The following is a 19612-nucleotide window of genomic DNA, read 5'->3' on the forward strand; positions in this document are numbered from 1 at the left end:
ACTAATTTCAGCGAGCGAGGGTTCAAGAATATTAGAATAAATATAGCCTATCAACAACATAACTTTCCATTTGCATTTTCATGATTCTGCGAGTATTAATTTTCTGCGCTGACAGTAATTAAAAGATAGAAACGATGAAGACTTGCTACAATTGACCTACGAAATCTTATCGTAATCTTACATACTCCCGAAACGTATAAAATGTTTGCGGATAAAAAGGTTGAAAAAAATGTATTGTAAAAAGTCTGCCGCGACTTTTTGTTGTTAGCGTGCGCAATTCGAAAATGTGTGGGGAACGCTGTGATATAGATAGTCAGATAGCACCTTCAACATGGCCTGAAGACATAACCCCTAATAATTTCTGGTATAACTTCAAGACAAAAATCTGATCTGCCGAGAACGAACAAAATATTAAATAAATGCAATCGAGATCTTATTAATTTATTTAAATTTTGAAGGCAAAAATAGGCTAATTCGAAATAGCACGATGGATAAAAGGAAAACAGCATCAACTTAATCACAGCATATAACGAAAACATGAACAGGGATATGAATGTAGACCAAGTACAGTAATGACAAATATAATCAAAAAAAAACTCATATACGTGGCACCAGATAGTTCAAAGAGTGAAAAAATATTTCATCAGAAAAACAAAATGCCATGGTTGTACAGGATTTCTGCAACAAAAAAGTAAACAAAAGTTCGTGTCAAATACAGCATTCACGATGCTTTGCAGTTACTTCTGTGAGAATATCATTGATAAAATATAAACTGTTAGGTTTTTGCGCCGACAGTATGCTTATTTTGGGCATGCATAGTTCTTAAAATTTTACTCTAACCTGTAAGGACGTTGACGTGATAATTGTTGTCTAGCACGTGAAACTGTACTTTCGTTATTACTCAGGTTGTCCCTGAACGAGTATAACCGGCAAATGTAAATAAATAGTCATTCCGCGTTGATAGCGGAACTGAAGGAATGGTAATGGAGTCAAATCATCATCAAATCTTTCAGATCATAGTGGCAATTTACCATGAATATGTGTCAGTGCAAAATAAGAAGAATTGACCATGCAAAAATCTACTACACGGAACGCCATGGCCGCTATATTTCATCAAAACTGATTTTCTTTCAATTAGAGCCCTACGAAATCATTTTCAATTCATTCGTCACATAAATCCCTGGGTGCGATTGACCAGGCAAATTTGAACAAAAATAACTAAATCTAGTCATTAGCTATATTTAGAAATCGCTGATGTTGGGATAAGTTGGCGACTGAAGGTAAAATACGGTAATCGATTTTGTGAATGAAGAAGTGAAATAATATTTGAGACGTACGTATGCAACTATAAGTTGGCCCAGAATAAAATTTGAATTCCATCAAAATATGACATTTCGAAAATGGGCATGTTACCCAAACTTTATAAAATGGACATGCATAAGGAAATTTAGCAAAGGCAATTGAAAGAATTCCATCAAAATATGACATTTCGAAAATGGGCATGTTACCCAAACTTTATAAAATGGACATGCATAAGGAAATTTAGCAAAGGCAATTGAAAAACCCAAATGGGTAACTGTTAGCGCGCCTGCTAACAATCACCACCTGTACTGTAGCAAGAACTGTTCGAGGTTAATCTAACAAGAGCGTCCTCGTCACCAAGAAATGCGCTGGATGTTTGGTTCGTCGGCAATTGTCCATTTTCTGCATGTGTGCTCAACGACGTATCGGGCTGAAAGTATGAAAAATTGATATAGGTTGGAATTGAGCTCCGTTACCATATTTGGCTTTGTACAGAAAGGAGAGGTTGAAAAGCACAAACATTAGGAAAATCAGCTCGCCTGTTGTTTCAGCGGTCAACACTAAGAATAATTTTTCCGCAAAACAACATGAACACAATCTCCCCTAACATAAAAATTGCAACAAACAACCTAGCAATTGATCCATTGGTTCACAAGTGTCCAATAATCAATTTTAATACAATTTTTGAATGGACGTAATATCAATATGCAGAGGGAGCATAATAGGCTAAGTCTAAATAGGGCTATTCAATTATTAGGAAGGTTTTATTACCCGAAATGACGTTTTGTTACGATGCTCGACTGTATTTCAGATTTTCAGGAGAGTTGGGAGAATGGATAGTTATGAAGCAAGTAAAACTGAACAGCGAGTATATGCTGACTTGTAGTCAGTCATGATGTATGTCTCACCTTTTCTATCGAACTTTTATTCGCTTTTTGTCGTTTCAAATTTTCTTTGATAAGTGCTAAAATAAACAAAACATTAAATAAAAACAATGACATTTAATTTCTACGACAACATATTTCTTCGACATGGTGGCATTGAATGAACGAATGTTACAAATTGGCTAACAGGGCGCAGTGTAATCCATAATTTGTAGCATTTCGAAAAACAAAAATTACACTGTGACAAAAGTTCACCGAGTGTAGAATACTAACAAACCGTTGCATAATTATGAATTGAATTATTAGAAGAATATATTCAGTTATAAACCGCTGTTTACAAACGGGCATGATTCCCCAGAGTGCGGGAAACTAGCATCGCTGTTATGCAATAATACTAAACGCCCAACCGGATATATCAGTTTCACAGCGGCGTCAGTAAGCGGAAACATTTCGGCGTCGTTCCTCGTTTCAAGAATGTATAATAGTAATTATATCAATATTATATCTATAACTAGTTTTAATCAAATGGGTAAGGATGGACACGATCAAAGTCTTCACGTTTATTGGACTCATATTTACTGGTGTTTTGAGCAGGAGCTTGAAGAAGTGCGAAGATCCGATAGAACTTTTGTCTATCGATAACGGTCATGTCGTGAATTACACATTGACAGAAGATTTTGCAAAGTTAACAATTCAATGTGATGAATGGTATGAAATAGTAGCTGGTGGTGAAAAGTGGAAATGTGGAGACGACGGGATATGGCGAACGGCTGTTTTCAATAAGCCGAACCCTCCCAAGAATTTACCAATATGTGCTCCAGCGTGTGGTATAAAAGGCGGAACAGACAGATCTTTGTTGTCGATGCATATATCTGGAGGCGAAAGGTCAGCCGAAAACGAATGGCCGTGGCTCGTGTTTTTAAACGGTGGAGAAGATCCGAATTTGGAGTCCAACCACCTCACGTGTGGTGGAAGTTTGATAAACCAGGACTACGTACTTACAGCAGCGCATTGTGTTGTCCACGAAGATTACCCAGAAGGACTAATGTTTGCAAATCACATTCATATATGGTTAGGCGTACACGATAGGCAAGAGAAAAACTATGAACAAGTGAATTACGTTTTGGCAGAAAAAGTGATAAAACATCCAAAATTTCGGACAGAAATTTTCGGTAACTATGATGTCGCATTGGTGAAGCTTTCTGAAAGTGTAGCTATGACTGCGAGGTATCGACCTATATGCCTTCCATCAACTGAAGAAGATTTTAAAATGGTACATCCGGGATCTACGGGAGAAATTGCTGGTTGGGGACTCTACAGCGGTTTCAATGCCGCTTACACCTTATTTCATGCCGAATTCCCTGTAGTAGGTGGAGACGAATGCCTCGCCGAATTGAAATCAGTCAGTGAAGAGAAGAACCTTAGATTACCTGAAGATTTTGTTATCACGGACAATATGTTTTGCGCTGGATTGCCGAAAGGAGGTGCGGGTACCTGCGAAGGCGATTCCGGTGGACCATTTGTCATGAAGAAGGAAAAAAACGGAAGATATTACGCTGTAGGTTTGGTTTCATTTGGACTCGGTAATGCTTGTGGCGAAACCTTCACTTACACAGGATACACAAAACTGAATGAAGAAATTTTAAATTGGGTTCGGCAAACTATGGCATCCACTTGATATAATAATGACAAGAATAATGACAAAATAGTCATAGGATCGATAATAATTCAAACACTAGTATAGCAACTAGCAAGGCAACTATTTATTCAAGTATTGTGCTGGGAGTATGGTGTAGTTATATTCCAATAAAACTGTAATTAATAAACAAGACTATAGTGATTTATGGAATTGATATTGGGAATATAATCGATAATCACGTTATGAAAATAATTTATATATATATATATATACAAGAGCAAATTCACTGCGAGACGCGTTAACATGTAGTTTTCAGTTTGCGAATATCGAAGTTCATTTCCGCTGGTTGTTGGAGGGTTTTTATTCCATATCCTACATTATACCACAAATGGCAAAACAAAACTATTGAATTGGATATTTAGTATGCACATGAATAAATTCATTTACGGCTTATTGTGGTATTTGTAAATTAATCCCGCAAACAAGATTTCCAGTTTTAAACTATTATTAACGGTGGTCTAGTACGATCGGGTGAACTATGCAGGATATCTACATGGGAACATCTCATCTGTATATATACAACAATAAATAATAGATATTAATGCACGAGTTCGATTCTTATACAAGGATAATTTACCATTTTATTTACTTATTTATGATCGCTCGCAGACCATACGTAACAACTATGCGGTAAAATGTCAGAATTGACACATAGTCGAATGGAAACAATTTAGGTTTTTTTAATAATGGTTAGTAAAACGGAAAATACATATCATACCTGTTAACACCGTGCCCACTAACAGTGCAATAGACATAAATAAATTTGCTGTTAAAATGCTGCTTTTCATTAATTCACCGGCTGCCAAAGTGAACAGGATACCAAAGAACTGAAAAAAATTATCAAAAAATTTGTCAGTTGTGCTAATGAAACTCGGCGGCAATAAAATCGTTCATTTGTGATTGCTTGTACAGAGAGTTGTTGAGAGTGAAAAGCGGTCGAACACGAACACATCTTTGCAGACAACATTTATATATATAGATGATGGTACCTTAATACCATATTAACACAGCTGCAAAATACTTACGATGTGCCTACCACAACATTTACCATAAAATACTAGGTAGCGTGCTTTTCAGATTTGTAAGTTTTTATCGAAAATGGGTTTACAACTACTTCAATCCAAACTTGTCTTTTTCAGAATAACTTTGTCTTCACTTCGATGATTGTAACTCTTTTTTAGCCGAATATGTTATTCGTGGTAAGCACGAAATGGGAGTTAGTATCTTAGTTATAATCCCACTTAACGCAAATCGATTTTGCGTGAACGACAAGCAATAATGGGTCCCACAAGTCTTCAAACTTTTTTGTGCTTCTTACTAATTATTTGTGCACCAAAACCTATTGAGTACAGACTTTGGTCAATTGTATAAACGACTTAGTAAACGCTTTTTATCGAGCATTTCTATCAGGCTTGAAAATATTTACCAAAATACCTAGATGGTAAACAATTTAATCAAGAAAACCGAGTTGTACAAATAATTTTAGTTACGATACAAAGTACTAGGCAAATTATCTTATCCACAAACTAGATAAGATATAATTAACTTCTACAATAATGCCGACGTTTGCAGCTGCGATGTGTACATATATTGCAGAATAACACGAGTGACAAATTTATCTATGCCCGCTCCCGTACTCATTAAGTATAAAATTGAAAATTATTTAACCACAAAGGCGATGGAATTAATTTTTAGTAACAAACAATTCAATGAATGTCGCTTAAACGATATAACGCCGACTTCTCGGAGTCAAAAACAACCACAAAAATGTCTCAATAAAATATTATGATATCGCCGACATTACTTATTAACTACGATTCGAGATAATATTTTGGTTCTCACAGTCAGTATTGCATCCAAAAATATGTAAATATAAAATGGATTAAGATTTGACTGTTACTCATTACAACTTGATAAAATTAGGTTCCTAACACATTGAGAGAAGCCATGGAAACGCGCGACTGCATTTACACAAATGTATGCAAATGCGTTTTCTCCCTTCAAATAGAACATTTGGTGAATATTCCAGTTGGCCCGGCCGGGTCAGTCAATTTAGTTTTAATTTTACCCTGTAAAGCCATATTAACCATCTACATTTTCAAGAATGCCAGTCGTTATCAACAAACTGATACCGGCAAAAATATGGCACTGTTGTATATTTATAGATATGGACAATTGTGAATTAAGATTAATCCCCGTATTTCTTTCCTCATTTACCGATCGCTCAAATGCATAATTTACCAACTTCTACGTGAAGATATGTAAAAATATAATCAATACCTGTGCAGAAACGTTCAGAAAACCGGAAGAAGTAGCTTCCGATTCCGGATACGTGATTTCCGCAGCAAATTCAAATCCGATTGGCAGATAGCCCGTCATGAAAAACCTGAACACACAATACAAATAGTAATGCCATAGTGAGACCATGGATTTATTGTAGACAAGATTCATACCAGCCGTATTATTAAGTAGTATTGCATTTTTGTTATGGATATAATGATTTTACCACACAATGCATTTGACTTAAAAAATATTGCAAATCAATAGCATAACTCGGTTTATTTATCTAAATACAACAGCATATATTTTTAATTATGGCTATTGATATTAACTGAGATCGAGACGAGGTCTATTCTGGGCTAGATAAAATTAACTCAAATTTGTTGCATTGTGAATCACTATTGAGCAAGGCAATTAAGACTACCCATTGCCTACATACCTATTTTTTAACAATCAGTAAGAACGGTTAAGTTCTCAAAATTCAAACAATAGGACAACATAATGAATATTACAGAAAACTACAATTCATAGTTCAATAGCAAGGCTCAAAAGATGAAAATACTCCTACCCTAAAACTCCAATGGTTAAATAGTCCAGCCATAATAATTTGAGTTGAAGAGTGAAAGTGAATACAAACATAAAAGCCATTGACAGTGCATAGATCACAACAGTTGTAACTCTGAAATCCAAAACACAGGATTAATAAAGAAATCATATTACATAACTAACTGCTTCTAGTGTAATAGGCTTCAGGCAACAACAGGAGCTGACCAACCATTAAATATCCTCGGTATTGAAATGTGGGCTACAGTAGCCTTGAATTTTTCACTCTTACTAACTTACAGAACAATGTGAAAAGTTTATTAATATTATAGCATCTGCCAAGAAGTAATTGTATGCTATTATCATGAAGATTTTGTCAATGCAAATACACAGACAAGAATTCCAATTTCGAGATTACAAAAGGGATTGCGAAATCTATTGTTTCCAAGCTGAACACTACTGGATTTTTGGACTTTGAACTGTTTGTCATAGGAAACTGGTAATTGCCAAATCAAATACATAAAACACTTATGGTGCAAAAGTGTAAAAATCATTCCATTTGATTACAAAGTACACATAAATCATGTAAATCATGCTGTAAAAGACAATCAAATACAAATTTCAAATATTGTGGTAAAAGTTTCGACAACAAACAAAGACGCAGTAAATTTCTTTGTTTGCAGAGTAAAGTTCAAACAAGAACAGAACAAAGGTCAAATTAAATCTAATTTAATTGAATGAGACATGTGAATATTATGTATCCTAATTCAATTATCTATTTTAGAAAATAAATATAATTCACTTACTTAAATAATTTAGTTCTATCTAAAAAGTAACCACAAAGAACAGAACCTCCGAGTCCAGCAACTACCATAGTTAAACCGATTTCACCAATAGCTTTGCCAGCATCCTGTTAAAAAATACCTTTAGTCAATTCACTACATACGTCGTAAAGTTTACACTCTTAACTTTATGAATCTTACAATAAGAAGTGCTACATACAGTATAGTTTTAGTAGTTGTATATCTTTGTGCAAGATTCACTAAATGGTTTGTTTATATTTTGCTTTGGGTCTGCACAAGATTGACTTCTCTATACATAAACACCACTTCATTGACAGTATTAAAAATATAGTCGTGATAATAATAGCAATGATTTACCGGATGATAAGGCAACATAATTGGATTCAACAGTGTTCCAATTGCGTAATATGTTCCTGTGTTTATTCCTGGAATAATATTAAATGAATTACAGATATTACAGGAAATTAAAGATGTTGAAACAGTATTCAAATATTTATAATAAATCACAATTCCAGTGATTTTTTGGACAGTCCATGCCCAAGCACGAGCTGCTGGGTTCATTGAAAAACAATACAAATACAGCTGTGATTAAAAGATAAAGTGGCAAGGTTCTAATATCGAATACACCCAAAACACAGTTATTACCGTATTAAATCAGGTTTAAAATTAAAAAACTCAATCCTGGTAAAAATATGCTAGATTGCTAGGTAAGTAAATCTTGAAGACTTAATTTGTGTCAAAACATATATGATTTTGCAATATTAATGCTGATCGATTGGTCAATACAACAGTCATAATAGATGAAATAGAAAAAAATAATTTCTGTCCAGAAATGTACGGACTTACCATAGGTTGCCAAAAGTAACAAAAATGGAACGTTTTTCAGTAAAACGCCCAATGATCGTTTGTAATTAGAAAGTGAATTTGAATGCGCTTCTTTATTAGAGAGTTCAGCTGCTACTGATAACTTCCTTGCAATGCTGGGCGGATGAGGAGGATGGTCACGAAATACTGAAATTTAAGTGCAATTATGAAATAACTTAGGAAAGATCTTCGGCAATGCTATTAAATGTACACATGATAGGTTTGCGGTTAAATTGGCTCAATTATGGGAGTCCACAGATAAAGATTGACATAATCAAAGGTATCAAATTTACTCAGCATTAGGAACAATCCAAGACATATTAAATTACACATAAGACAATTAGTATTCGCAGAATGAATACTAGATTTAAAAATGGTTAATAAAAATAAGGTGAGTTTTATAGTTAATCCATTCAGTGAATTAGGGGCTTGATGCTTAATAATATAAATTCATTCTGAAGAAAAATTGATATTTTTATTGTCGGTTGTTATAAAAATGATACATCTACATTTTGTGTCAATTATAGTCTGGTTGCATCTTCTTTACCACAGTGCTAAATCAATATCTATAGACTTAGCACATTGGTGACGCTAGTTTGTTTCGTGTTGAATTTTCCTTATGGAAGTCAGTTCTTGCTTAAACTCGGTCAAATATAGTAGTCTTATCTAACATGAAACATATTTTTTTGAGATAGTAGATAACATATAGCGGTATAACAGTATGAATTAATTAATTAAACCTAATTATATTTGATTATATACTTACCAGCAAAAGCTAATATTAACACTGCTGTACAGACGACTGCGCTACCAATGAATAAAACTCTCAATTGATGTCCAACCAATTCCATGTCATCTGAATCAGGAACAATGACAGGAGGCAGAAGAAATCCAATGGCAACACCAAGCTTTGTGTAATAATAACATATTTTAGTTCAGGAAATGGATACATTTATAACAAAGATATTAAATTATCAACATTGCATATGAGCATCATATACCTGATTTCCAAAAACTCCGATAGCTGTGGCAGTAGAAACTTCTGATGGACCAAACCACACAGATGCAACTTTAGGAGGAATTTCCAGCACAAATGACTGAGCACAGGCTGCAACTGTCTGACCTTAAATTGAACAAAGTAAACAATAATAATACAACATACATAAATATGATGTATTAAACAAAATTTCAACAGGTAGTTTAGCTGTTCATTTCTATCTAAAAAGTCAAGATGGATCTGCGTGTCATAAAGCAAATTCCTCACCTATAAATGAAAGAGCAAATAGATGAGGTTGAACACTCCCAATCTTGATCAATGACCCAACTGCATTCAAGGTTGCTCCAAATAACACAACTTTTCTTAGACCCCAGCGATCCAACATCCATGTTGCTACGAACATAAGTGGGATATATGATGCCATGTAAACCATAGAGGTCCATTGTACAGCAAGTTCACTAACTCCATAATATTTTGTAATAATGTTTGTTATAATAGCATATTCTATCCATTGAAAAGCACTGGACATAGAGTATACAGAAAATATCCCTAGCATCAAGAACCGTCGTTTATATAATCGTATTTCAGGATGGCCCTGGTGTGATTTTTGTTTTTTCTTGGTTTTAAATTCAACAAAGACATTATCATCTGCTTCCAACAGCATTTCCTCTTTGTTCTTCCCATTCTCCATGGTGATCTTAGATATAACTATAACAGAATACAGAAATATGATTTAGTGAAGACAAGAAGATCTATAGATAAAGCTGTTATTTATTATAGCTTTCGTTAAATAAAATATAAAATTACCAGGTCATTGTATACAAGTGTATATGAATGTTTTAATTCCAGCAATACCTAAATACCTCAATACAGAAAATAAACGCAGGCACAGAGCCACACTAAATGCAGAAGCGTGTAACGGTGTGTCGTATGTTATGCTCTTAATTAAAAAGTAGGTCCATGCAGTACGGTTCGTCTTTCTACAGTCTTACAGTTGGCACTAGCCTATATACTGGTATAGCTGTATAGTATTACTCTACAAGTATACACATACTGACATACAGACATAATATGTTCACTCCTATTGCAGCGAACAACAAAGGCTTTCTTGCTGATATGGCGTTCTCAACTCTCGGTCAAAGCGAGTTTTAAGCATTTAAACTGATAAGTGCATCGACTCCAAGTCGAATTTCCCGGCCTGAATGCAGCCAGTTGGGGACAGCAGAAGCATACCGGTATGCAAAAGTCACAAACTTGTAAGAGAAGAGTTTTAGAGAGAGATCGGTTTTATATTAAATTATTTCTAATAGAAATCTTATCCATGATACACCACTCTGGATAAACTAATGAAAAATGAGAAAAAAATCTTACATAATTATCCCGGGGAAGTTCAGACAGACTCCAGCTTAGCAACACGTTGGCCTTTGTGACGACAAAATTGCATAGATAAGTCTAAAGTTCACGCGAGATGATAACGTGCCGGCTATGGGTATCGTATATTCAGGCCAGGGCAGTATTTAAACGTATCGCTCGTTTGTGTAAGATTTGTGGGAATAATTGATGAGTGTGCAGGAATATGAGAAACAACAGCTGAACGATGACTTTTTCTGATTCCACATACTCGCACATCAAGGGCGTTGTATTGACTGCTAGAAGTAAGTAAGTAATATTTACATATTTATCCCGGGAGAGAAGAAAGCCGATAAGACGGCTTTACCATATGGCGAACCAATGCCTCTCGCCCGGGTACCATTCCATGTCGGGTATGGCATTAGTTAGTTATTTGTTCTCGGAAGCATGGACTTGATGGTGGAGGAAGCCGTAACCGACCAGCGGTTACGTAAACCACCCTACGGCGGCGAGGAGTTCAGCAATCATTTCGCACATAACTATCCCCGCATGGGATTCGAACCTGCGAACCCACGCAGGGTAATCAGAGGTGCAGTGGCGAGTGTATTCCTAACGCTTAGCACGAAGAGCCACACCGCCGTATGCAGACGACCTCGCATTGTAGTAAGTTAATTCATCGTTGTGATGAACACCTCAATAGAAGATTATGAATACAATTAGCCTATGTATATTTGAAAGAGATTTTTCGTTATCGTAATATCCCCAGGGAGTAAGCAACCAAAACCACCCTGTGTTTATGTGCGAACTGCATGTATCATTCAAATACGGGCCGCCTTATCCCCAGATAGTCAAGTCAAGTGTATTTTATCCAACCAGTAAAAGAGTTCAGTGAGTTTTTATCTCCATTTTTGCACAAAGTTACAAATATTGTCTCTGGATATTGTAAAGACTTCTTTCGTAATTTAGTAAGAGATATTAATTTTTTATATTAGCTATGCTTCGTTCAGGATGCGCAGTTAAATAAAGCTACAATCGAGACCTGAACATACGATGTTTATTTGATAAAATGGAACCGCCTTCGTCTAGTTTCATTGGCGAGTATGATACTTCTGAATCAGATTCAATGACAAGCATTTCTTTTTTAAACGGAATTAAAGCAGTCGTCCGGATCCTGCTTGCCGCAGGAAATGCACCAACGCAAGATAAATTAGTCGTTGCAATTGAAGAACAATCACACATAGATGATAAATCCACATTTTATCACTGTAAAGTCATGACGAACTATGGAAATGTCAATGGAATCGCAGAACTTCTGTCGCTAAACTATACTGATGAAATAATTAAAACGGTCCAGAATATACATCACAGCAATGGCATTAGTAAATGTCTTCAAATGGAAACCGTACATTTCGATTCCCAATTGACTGCATTACAAACTTTATCATACCAGAAAAGCACTGGGAATTTTCACGTGGAGGAAAAACAAACTGAAAATAAAATTTGGCCAGATGGTATGAAACATGTTATTCAATTTCTATGTACACATGAACAAAGTGCGATGATAGAAATATGCGTGAAAGTGCACGAATTTTTGTACAAAATACGAGCATTCTCACCAAACGTCTTTATTTCGTTCTCGTCCTACGTAGGCGAACTAGTATATTCAACAACATTTGGATACAGTGAAGGCGACTTTACGCAATTCAAAATGGCAAAACTATTATCCGGAGGTAAGCATTATTATAAGAATTTGTCTGATATGTATGAAATGCACTTTACACCAAGCCGTACACGCCCCCTTGTATGTCCAGAAGAAATTAATTTTTGTGAAAACAAGCTCTTTCACATTTGTATAGCATCCCCAATTGATATCAATGGAGAAACGTCGGAGCATGTAGATATCAATCTATATTTTACTGGCATGTACGATCACGGACTTGGTGATAAAATCAAGGGTTTTGAAATATGTTCCGCATTACCTTGGAACGAACTGGAACTGAATATATTGAATATTAATTTCTTACCGACACCGGAGGGCTTGGTGACGCCTGACGTTGTTGTCAAGTCTTTTTCTTCAAAAAAGCTCCCGAATGCTATAATGGTGGTATTTTACTTAATCATTGACGAAGACTTTCTATCTCAGAAAACAATTAAAGAAAGGTTACTTTTGTCGCAGACTATACAATCAAATTTATTGAATATATTCCGCTTTAACAAAGTTGTAATTCATGAGTCATTCCTGCAGTCAGTAAAAGCATCTCTGAAATCGTACCAATCCCAAAGTGATGAAACTCGCAAAGTTGAAAACATTGAAAATGCGATCTCTCTCACCACAACATCAATTCGTGAGATTGTCGCGGCAAGTTCAAGCAATCTTTTCCGCAACACCTGTTTTGCTATGTTTGAAGTTGCAAACACGAATGACTTGGAAATAATGCTGAGCCAAAAGTTACATGCCATCATCGATGTCAAAGCGGATCGCGGAAAGAAGCGAGCCAGGGATGAAGGCGCCGAGGAAGGATCAATCTCAAGTTTGGACGAATTGTCACAACACCTCATTTGAATTGTGAAAATAGTTGTGTAACAAAATGAGTGGAAAAGCTCTTAGTTTACAAAGCGTATTCAGTATGAAAGGATTCTTCTTATCGCAACCAGAAGAAAAATCGAGACATGCGGCTATTCTATTTTATTAAAGGTGCAAGTTTCAGAATTCCGAAGCGATTCAAATCAATTTTTCAAAATACGCGTTGAATGTGTTTAAAAAAGTTAACAATTTCAATAACTAGCAAGTGTTTTAATTTAAATGTCTGGGATTTATGTTATACAAAATAAGGTATTCATAGCTGATTTTAGCGGAAAGATTACATTGTGGGAAATGCATGCGAATACTTTTCGAGCGTAAGTAATGGCGCTTCGCGCATGTAATACTATCGTTTTAATCATTCTTCAGTTCATTATTATAATACCAAACTAACCTACAGTCTTTCGAAATTTAAGTAAGAGGGAGATTTTATTATTACAAACAAAGTCAATGCTATGGTACATTTAAGTCAAAACGGAAAGTATTTTGATAGTATGAGGTTGATCATTATTTTGTTTGGATTCGTATGCAAGATGTTCACCTAAAGGCCATCTTGCGAAGTTCTGAGGTCGGAGAGACAGCGATATTAATTTTGTTTTTGTACTGAAATATTCACCGGGCTCAAATACAGGGACTAATGAAAAAACAATTGGATTGTCACAGATTCAACAATTATATAAAAAGATAAGATTTAAAGCATATTATATTACTGAAATTTATCTTTCCATATTTAACTTGGCAATCAATATATAGCAGTAATATAATGTCCAAAACATTCAAATATAATTATAGAAAGTTGGAAGAGACCTATGACATTTTAATATATACAGTATTGTTTTAATATATATACAATATCCTAATACAGGGTGGTTCAAACTGCCGTAACCGTTTGTTGAAGTCACGGAATTTCAATGTTGTATCTATAAACGTCAATATGTGAATGACGTCTTGTGATCGGTACACGAAGAATGAATTGTCTTGCGCAGACAGGACCAGGCCGATGAGATGAGTCGCGCTTTTTATCTAAACTTCGTACCTTAAGCTCGCGTCAAGTAACTCCACATTTGGAGAGACCTTTATTTTAGTAAAAACACTCCTCTATTTTTATGCATTCGCCATGTAACAGTAGTGACGAAACGCCGAGCTGACTTATCGCCGCACAATCCATTTTTTTTTAGCTGGGTCCGGAGTCCCAACTTAGGCGGACTTGGTTGTTCTTTGACGATAGCGCCAAGTTTTCTCACGCTACAAGTAATAAGATTATTAGTCAAATATAACAATTCATCGTACAAAGTGTGTAAAAAAGGTGATCGAGGTAAACTGGGAAGAAACGTGTTCCCCTACCCACAATAACGGTAAACCACCGTGTCTGGGGTGTCTTTTCAAGTAATATAATGTCTGTCACGAAGGAATATAATTTTAAGCGACAATACAAAACCAAATACGAGATAAGATACCGAAAATACCACGGTATTTCTCGGGAAGCAATGTTAAAACAAAATCTAAATTAAAATCTATCTTCCTTAAAAACTTATTAGAACACCAAACTCTCATTCTTAAATATATTTAAAGTGGGTAAATGCGCGATGTTTTGATCACTTTTGGGTTTTCTCCGAATGCGGCTCGCGAGACATCTTCGAAAGTGTTTGCGGCCCTCCAACCTCGCAACCTCGGACCACCCTCTCCTAATACATTGAGTATTCATTCATTTTAATATATATATAGACTAGAAAAGCGCCTATACTACTTTTTTGTTGATACCAACGAAAAACGCCAATATTCCGATACTATGTACGAGTATTACCAGGACAGACAGGATAAAATAGTAGTCTGTGGGTGATATTTATAGTGCACATTCAGTGCATAAACATGTATTATATATTCCAGAACACGAGAAATTCATGTCTGTGATCCAGATGCATTGTGTACCAACGCTAGGAATATCAGTGTTAGAATAGAAAACTACTATAAATGGTAAAAAAACACATGTGTACTTATCCGCTTAAACTAATACATTGAGTTGCGTGCGCAGGATTTTGGGCCAATATGATGTGATCATTTGTATTTTACACATTGGAAAATCCACTAAAATTTGATTGATATTTTCCTTTATAATTACCACGTAATATACAATATTAAAATTTGGCAGAGAAAATAGTCAAATAAGTTAAGAAATTTTAGCTGATAAATAGCTAAAAACAGGTCAGAATCTGGTTCCCATTTCTTCTCGCGAGGGTGGGGACGGGCAGGGAACAAAACGAGGCAGAGGCCGTAAACATGATGCTCTTGTGCTGGCAAAAAATAATTTCAGCACTCGTATACTAGCTTATCTTCTGAAACATTCTAGATTAGATCAAAAAGACAAACACATGCTAACACAAGGTATTCAGCACCATTAGACAAATCTGAGCACTCCAATGTTCTTATTTGGCAACCCTTTTTCAAGTGAAAGGTTCGAGTATAAGCTCCAAAATTGGACACCCAATTCCGACAGCTGTACGATTTCATCTTACTAATAGTAACGCTGCAACTTAGTTATATATATATATTTGACTTTTCTCGGAAGGCAATTGCTGAGTCCAGCAGAACTAAGAATGCTATATATATTGTATACTTTCTATTTTACAAGAACTTATGCCTTTTTAAATTTCTTTCAACCTACTCTATTTCCCTGATAGTTTTGATTTGAGCTGTTCCATGCATCTGTCACAAGGATAAATCCATGTATATATATATATTTCTTGTCGCGTGAGTGCAACTCGTTCATCAATACTTTCCGGTGCAGACTTGTGGAAGCGATACGAACATAGATCACCGTTTATGAATTTCACACTGTTCGCGGATGAAATTTAAATTCATAGCTCTTTATTCTAGATATTTGGAGGAATAGTAAACTTTTTGTGGAGGACTTATATTTGCGAAAACAGAAAAAGCACTGAAATATATTGAGGAAGGGGGCGGTGTAGTTAATACAACCAGAAGAATTTGGATTTAATAAATTATTTGTTTTCTCTTATTTTCGTGTTTAAAAATGAATTTTGAACGAATGCTCTTATTACTTGGCACAAAGTATGATAAGATAGCAATTACATCCCGGGGGAGATGAAAGCATATATGGTGAACCACTGTCTATCGTCCTAGCCAGGTATTTGTTTCATATACACGTACTTGACGGTGGATGAGGTCGTAACCGACAGGAAGCGGTTACTTGAATCACCGTACGACGGCGAAGAGTCCAACAAATCTCTTGCACATAATTATCCCACGCCGATTCGAATCTGCGAACCCACGCAGGGTAATCAGGGGCGCCGCACCACCGAGCCAATTTTTCGTTCGCTTTATTAACAAATCTTTTTTCGATAAACTCAATTCTCATAAAAGTAGGTTTTCGTTGTCTTCGCCCAGAACGTTTTCACACAAATCCCAGGATTCATTTAAGCAATACAAGATACGCAGACTTGCCCATGGCCATGAGACATATATTTTTTTTTTCTGTCCCATTCCATAGCAATTTATGCCTGTCCCATTCCATGGGATTCCCATTGGAACAAAATTTAATGAAAATTGTTAAAATTAGGTTTAGCGTTTACTAAATGGGAGAAGAGACATGCGAAACAACAGAATTTACTGACTTTGTTAACTTTAAACTCAAACTATTAAATTATGTGTCCATCAGTCCCTTCACAAAGTATATATATATATAATATATCTATATATATATTGTGGATGTTGAAATGGACTTTGCTGTTTATGCACAAATATATGGACACGTAACGAAAGTAGAGTCCATAACGAAATGTTTCACTATCATTTTCCTGAAAATCATACGCTATTTCGTGTCCCATGGGAAATACAAATTTGTGCTGTCCCATCCCATATTTCCATGCACAAGCCTGAAGATACAAAACTCAATGACTCGAAGTCGGCACTGTAGTCAACCGTATGATATCTTTCTTACATGGGTGGTGACTATCCAATCGCCCATGGGTCATCGTTTTGCCTAGCAGCTTCGGTCTGGTAATTATGTGTAGTTTCAATAGATTCTATATATCCAAACAAACAGAAAATGTTCTGAGCACTCATATCGCTGATGTAGAACAAGAGTGACGTATGTCCCATTTTGACATTCTGAGAAAATAGCCTTTAAAGTTTTTTTCGGGGGGTAAATTTTTGATTAAAACGAATTTATTTTTGCATATCTGCATAAAATTTTTGGTTTAATCTGGTTGTTGCATTTTTCTAGAATTTTCTTTTTTTTGCAATTCTTCGTTTATTTTTTTAACACTGTTTTGGACATAAGTCTCCTTTGCACAAAATTATTTATTTTTTATCTTTGTCGCTGGTGTGACTTAAGGCAACATCATCTTACTCATCAATTGCTTAACCCTAATATATGGTGCATTTTATGATATAAATGATAACAACATGCATTAATATAGCCTAAACGAACTGTATCAACTATTCTGAGATCTCTCATTCCACAAGATATCTCTTTTCTATTGTCTTCATTGGTAAATGACTATCATCAGTTACATTTGGTGCGCCATGCTTCCAATATTAAAGTTCAAGATCAGTTCTCCACTTGATAAATGAAAATTACTGTGGTAAAGGAAGTTGACTAACTAGAGGAAAAAATCTGAACCAAACTCCGCAGCACTGAATGCTGCATACCTCAGAAAAGACCGTGAGACGAGGCGCTTAACAACGTCCAGAGAGTGAGTTTCGTAGCGCACATCTTGGGACTATATAATTCCTCAGGGATATATTCCCTTATAAGGGGATTCCCCGGAAAATCAATAACCATATGGTTAACACCAACACAGCATAAAAACCATGCAGTTCAAGTCTTCTGCTGCACACTAACACAAATGTATTTCTGAAACGTTTCGTCTGATAAAAATAAACAGACCTCCTTAGATAAGCAGTTTACAACAAAGAACAGCACAAGAAGTTGCATTCATTTTATAAAAGCTACCAAACGCATTCATTTATATGCAATGAAGTCACAAATAAACATCGTGAGCACAAAAACACAAATAAATTGGGTATTTCTCACTAAGAAATTTACATGGAGAAGTCAAGGAAATTAAATGAATATAGTATGTACATAACATAGTGAACAGAAATATTACAATCAGTGTCTATGTGGTTGTGTATTTGAAACAAATGCAATATTATTTTTAGAAACAGGACTTTCGACACTCACAGATATCTGAGAAAAACTAATAAATAATATTTATAAAATTGACTTCAATATCTGATTCACTTTCCTCTGACGGCTTCCGAAATCCTCATTCTCGAAAATCGACTTTTCCTCCACACGTGTACTGTGGTTCTTGCTGTCGATACAAAAACAAAATTCTGTGCAATTTTGATTGTTTTGACACGCGCGCAGGAACCAATCCATAGCCAATAGATGGGGAAATAATTGGCTTTGATTCTAGGCAACAGTGATGAATTCCTGTCTGATAATTTGCCTTCCGAACATGCTTCTATAGAGAATTATTGTTGGGTGGAAGAGAATAATCCATATGTTTGTCAGTTTTGAAAACACGTGCCCTGGTATCATTTACATTCTTCATATCCTCTCCATACAATGAACAAACATATTTCTCCGCTTCATTCATTAATGCCTCGTTAACCTCAAAAGATCTTCATAGTTGAGATAAAACTCAATGAATTTCGAGTCCTCCAACATCAGTTTGATGCCAAAGTATTTCAATATAAATAGCCGATCTAAGCTGCTTGCAACTGTAATGATTCTCATATACCGTTACGCTTTTTTTCAAGACTTCTTCTTCGATCCATTTTTCTTGCTCTCTAGCTGTTTTTCTCTTATCTATTCGTCTTTATCGAAGCAACTCTCTCTTGTCTTGTACAATTGATTTAACACTGACTTGACTAATTCGTGTTCGACCACTTTCTTCCCCATCGTCTACTAACCACCGCACATTCGACTACATTTGCGTTTCATCGAAAGAAAATGACCGATAAAAGTGGAAAAGGAATATAACTCGCAATGACAGTAAAAACGTAGCGACCCTCACCAAGAATATGGGATACTTAAAATTTGTAATCCGTCTTCATTTCGAATATATATATATATATAGATATTTATAGTTGGTAATTAAAATTTGTTTGGAACACGTTTATCCGCGAACATGACTACGTGTGCGTTTATGAGGCGCATGCATATGCGTAAGAATGTCATGGGTAAAAATGTCCGTGGATGCAGATGTGCATGGGTGCAAATGTCCATTAGTGGAAATGTAGGTTACATGGTTGCAAATGTCTGCGGGTGCAAATGTA

The 19612-nt window shown here is 35.6% G+C and overlaps 3 protein-coding genes across 7 annotated transcripts; 2 read left to right on the forward strand and 1 right to left on the reverse strand.

Annotated features, from left to right (window-relative positions):
• Positions 1 to 819: 819 nt before the first annotated feature.
• On the reverse strand, positions 820 to 10882 carry LOC120335518 (choline/ethanolamine transporter flvcr2a-like). Of its 2 annotated transcripts, none has more exons than XM_078110033.1 (12): positions 10744 to 10882; positions 9640 to 10080; positions 9377 to 9498; positions 9142 to 9283; positions 8358 to 8522; positions 7869 to 7936; positions 7515 to 7618; positions 6734 to 6844; positions 6166 to 6271; positions 4604 to 4712; positions 2211 to 2266; positions 820 to 1732 (listed from the first exon to the last, which is right to left on the reverse strand). In XM_078110033.1, the coding sequence occupies exons 2-12, from the start codon at positions 10061 to 10063 to the stop codon at positions 1592 to 1594; spliced, it is 1548 nt and encodes a 515-aa protein (XP_077966159.1). In that variant the 5' UTR covers positions 10064 to 10080; positions 10744 to 10882; the 3' UTR covers positions 820 to 1591. The 2 variants fall into 2 exon arrangements, with proteins under 2 accessions (XP_077966159.1, XP_039258966.2); XM_039403032.2 differs by lacking the exon at positions 10744 to 10882 and adding an exon at positions 10180 to 10635.
• Positions 2707 to 4261, forward strand: LOC120335519 (complement C1s-1 subcomponent-like). The gene has a single exon (XM_039403033.2). The coding sequence runs from the start codon at positions 2722 to 2724 to the stop codon at positions 3862 to 3864; it is 1143 nt and encodes a 380-aa protein (XP_039258967.2). The 5' UTR covers positions 2707 to 2721; the 3' UTR covers positions 3865 to 4261.
• Positions 10883 to 10887: 5 nt separating the features above from the next.
• LOC120335521 (uncharacterized) lies at positions 10888 to 13526 on the forward strand. Of its 4 annotated transcripts, none has more exons than XM_039403037.2 (2): positions 10888 to 11027; positions 11715 to 13526. In XM_039403037.2, exon 2 carries the CDS (start codon positions 11789 to 11791, stop codon positions 13283 to 13285), a length of 1497 nt encoding a protein of 498 aa, XP_039258971.2. In that variant the 5' UTR covers positions 10888 to 11027; positions 11715 to 11788; the 3' UTR covers positions 13286 to 13526. The 4 variants fall into 4 exon arrangements, with proteins under 4 accessions (XP_039258971.2, XP_039258969.2, XP_039258970.2 ...); XM_039403035.2 differs by having other exon boundaries at positions 11730 to 13526; XM_039403036.2 differs by having other exon boundaries at positions 10891 to 11031.
• Positions 13527 to 19612: the final 6086 nt, after the last annotated feature.

This window comes from Styela clava, chromosome 2 (assembly GCF_964204865.1).
Source record: "Styela clava chromosome 2, kaStyClav1.hap1.2, whole genome shotgun sequence".
NCBI lineage: Eukaryota > Metazoa > Chordata > Ascidiacea > Stolidobranchia > Styelidae > Styela > Styela clava.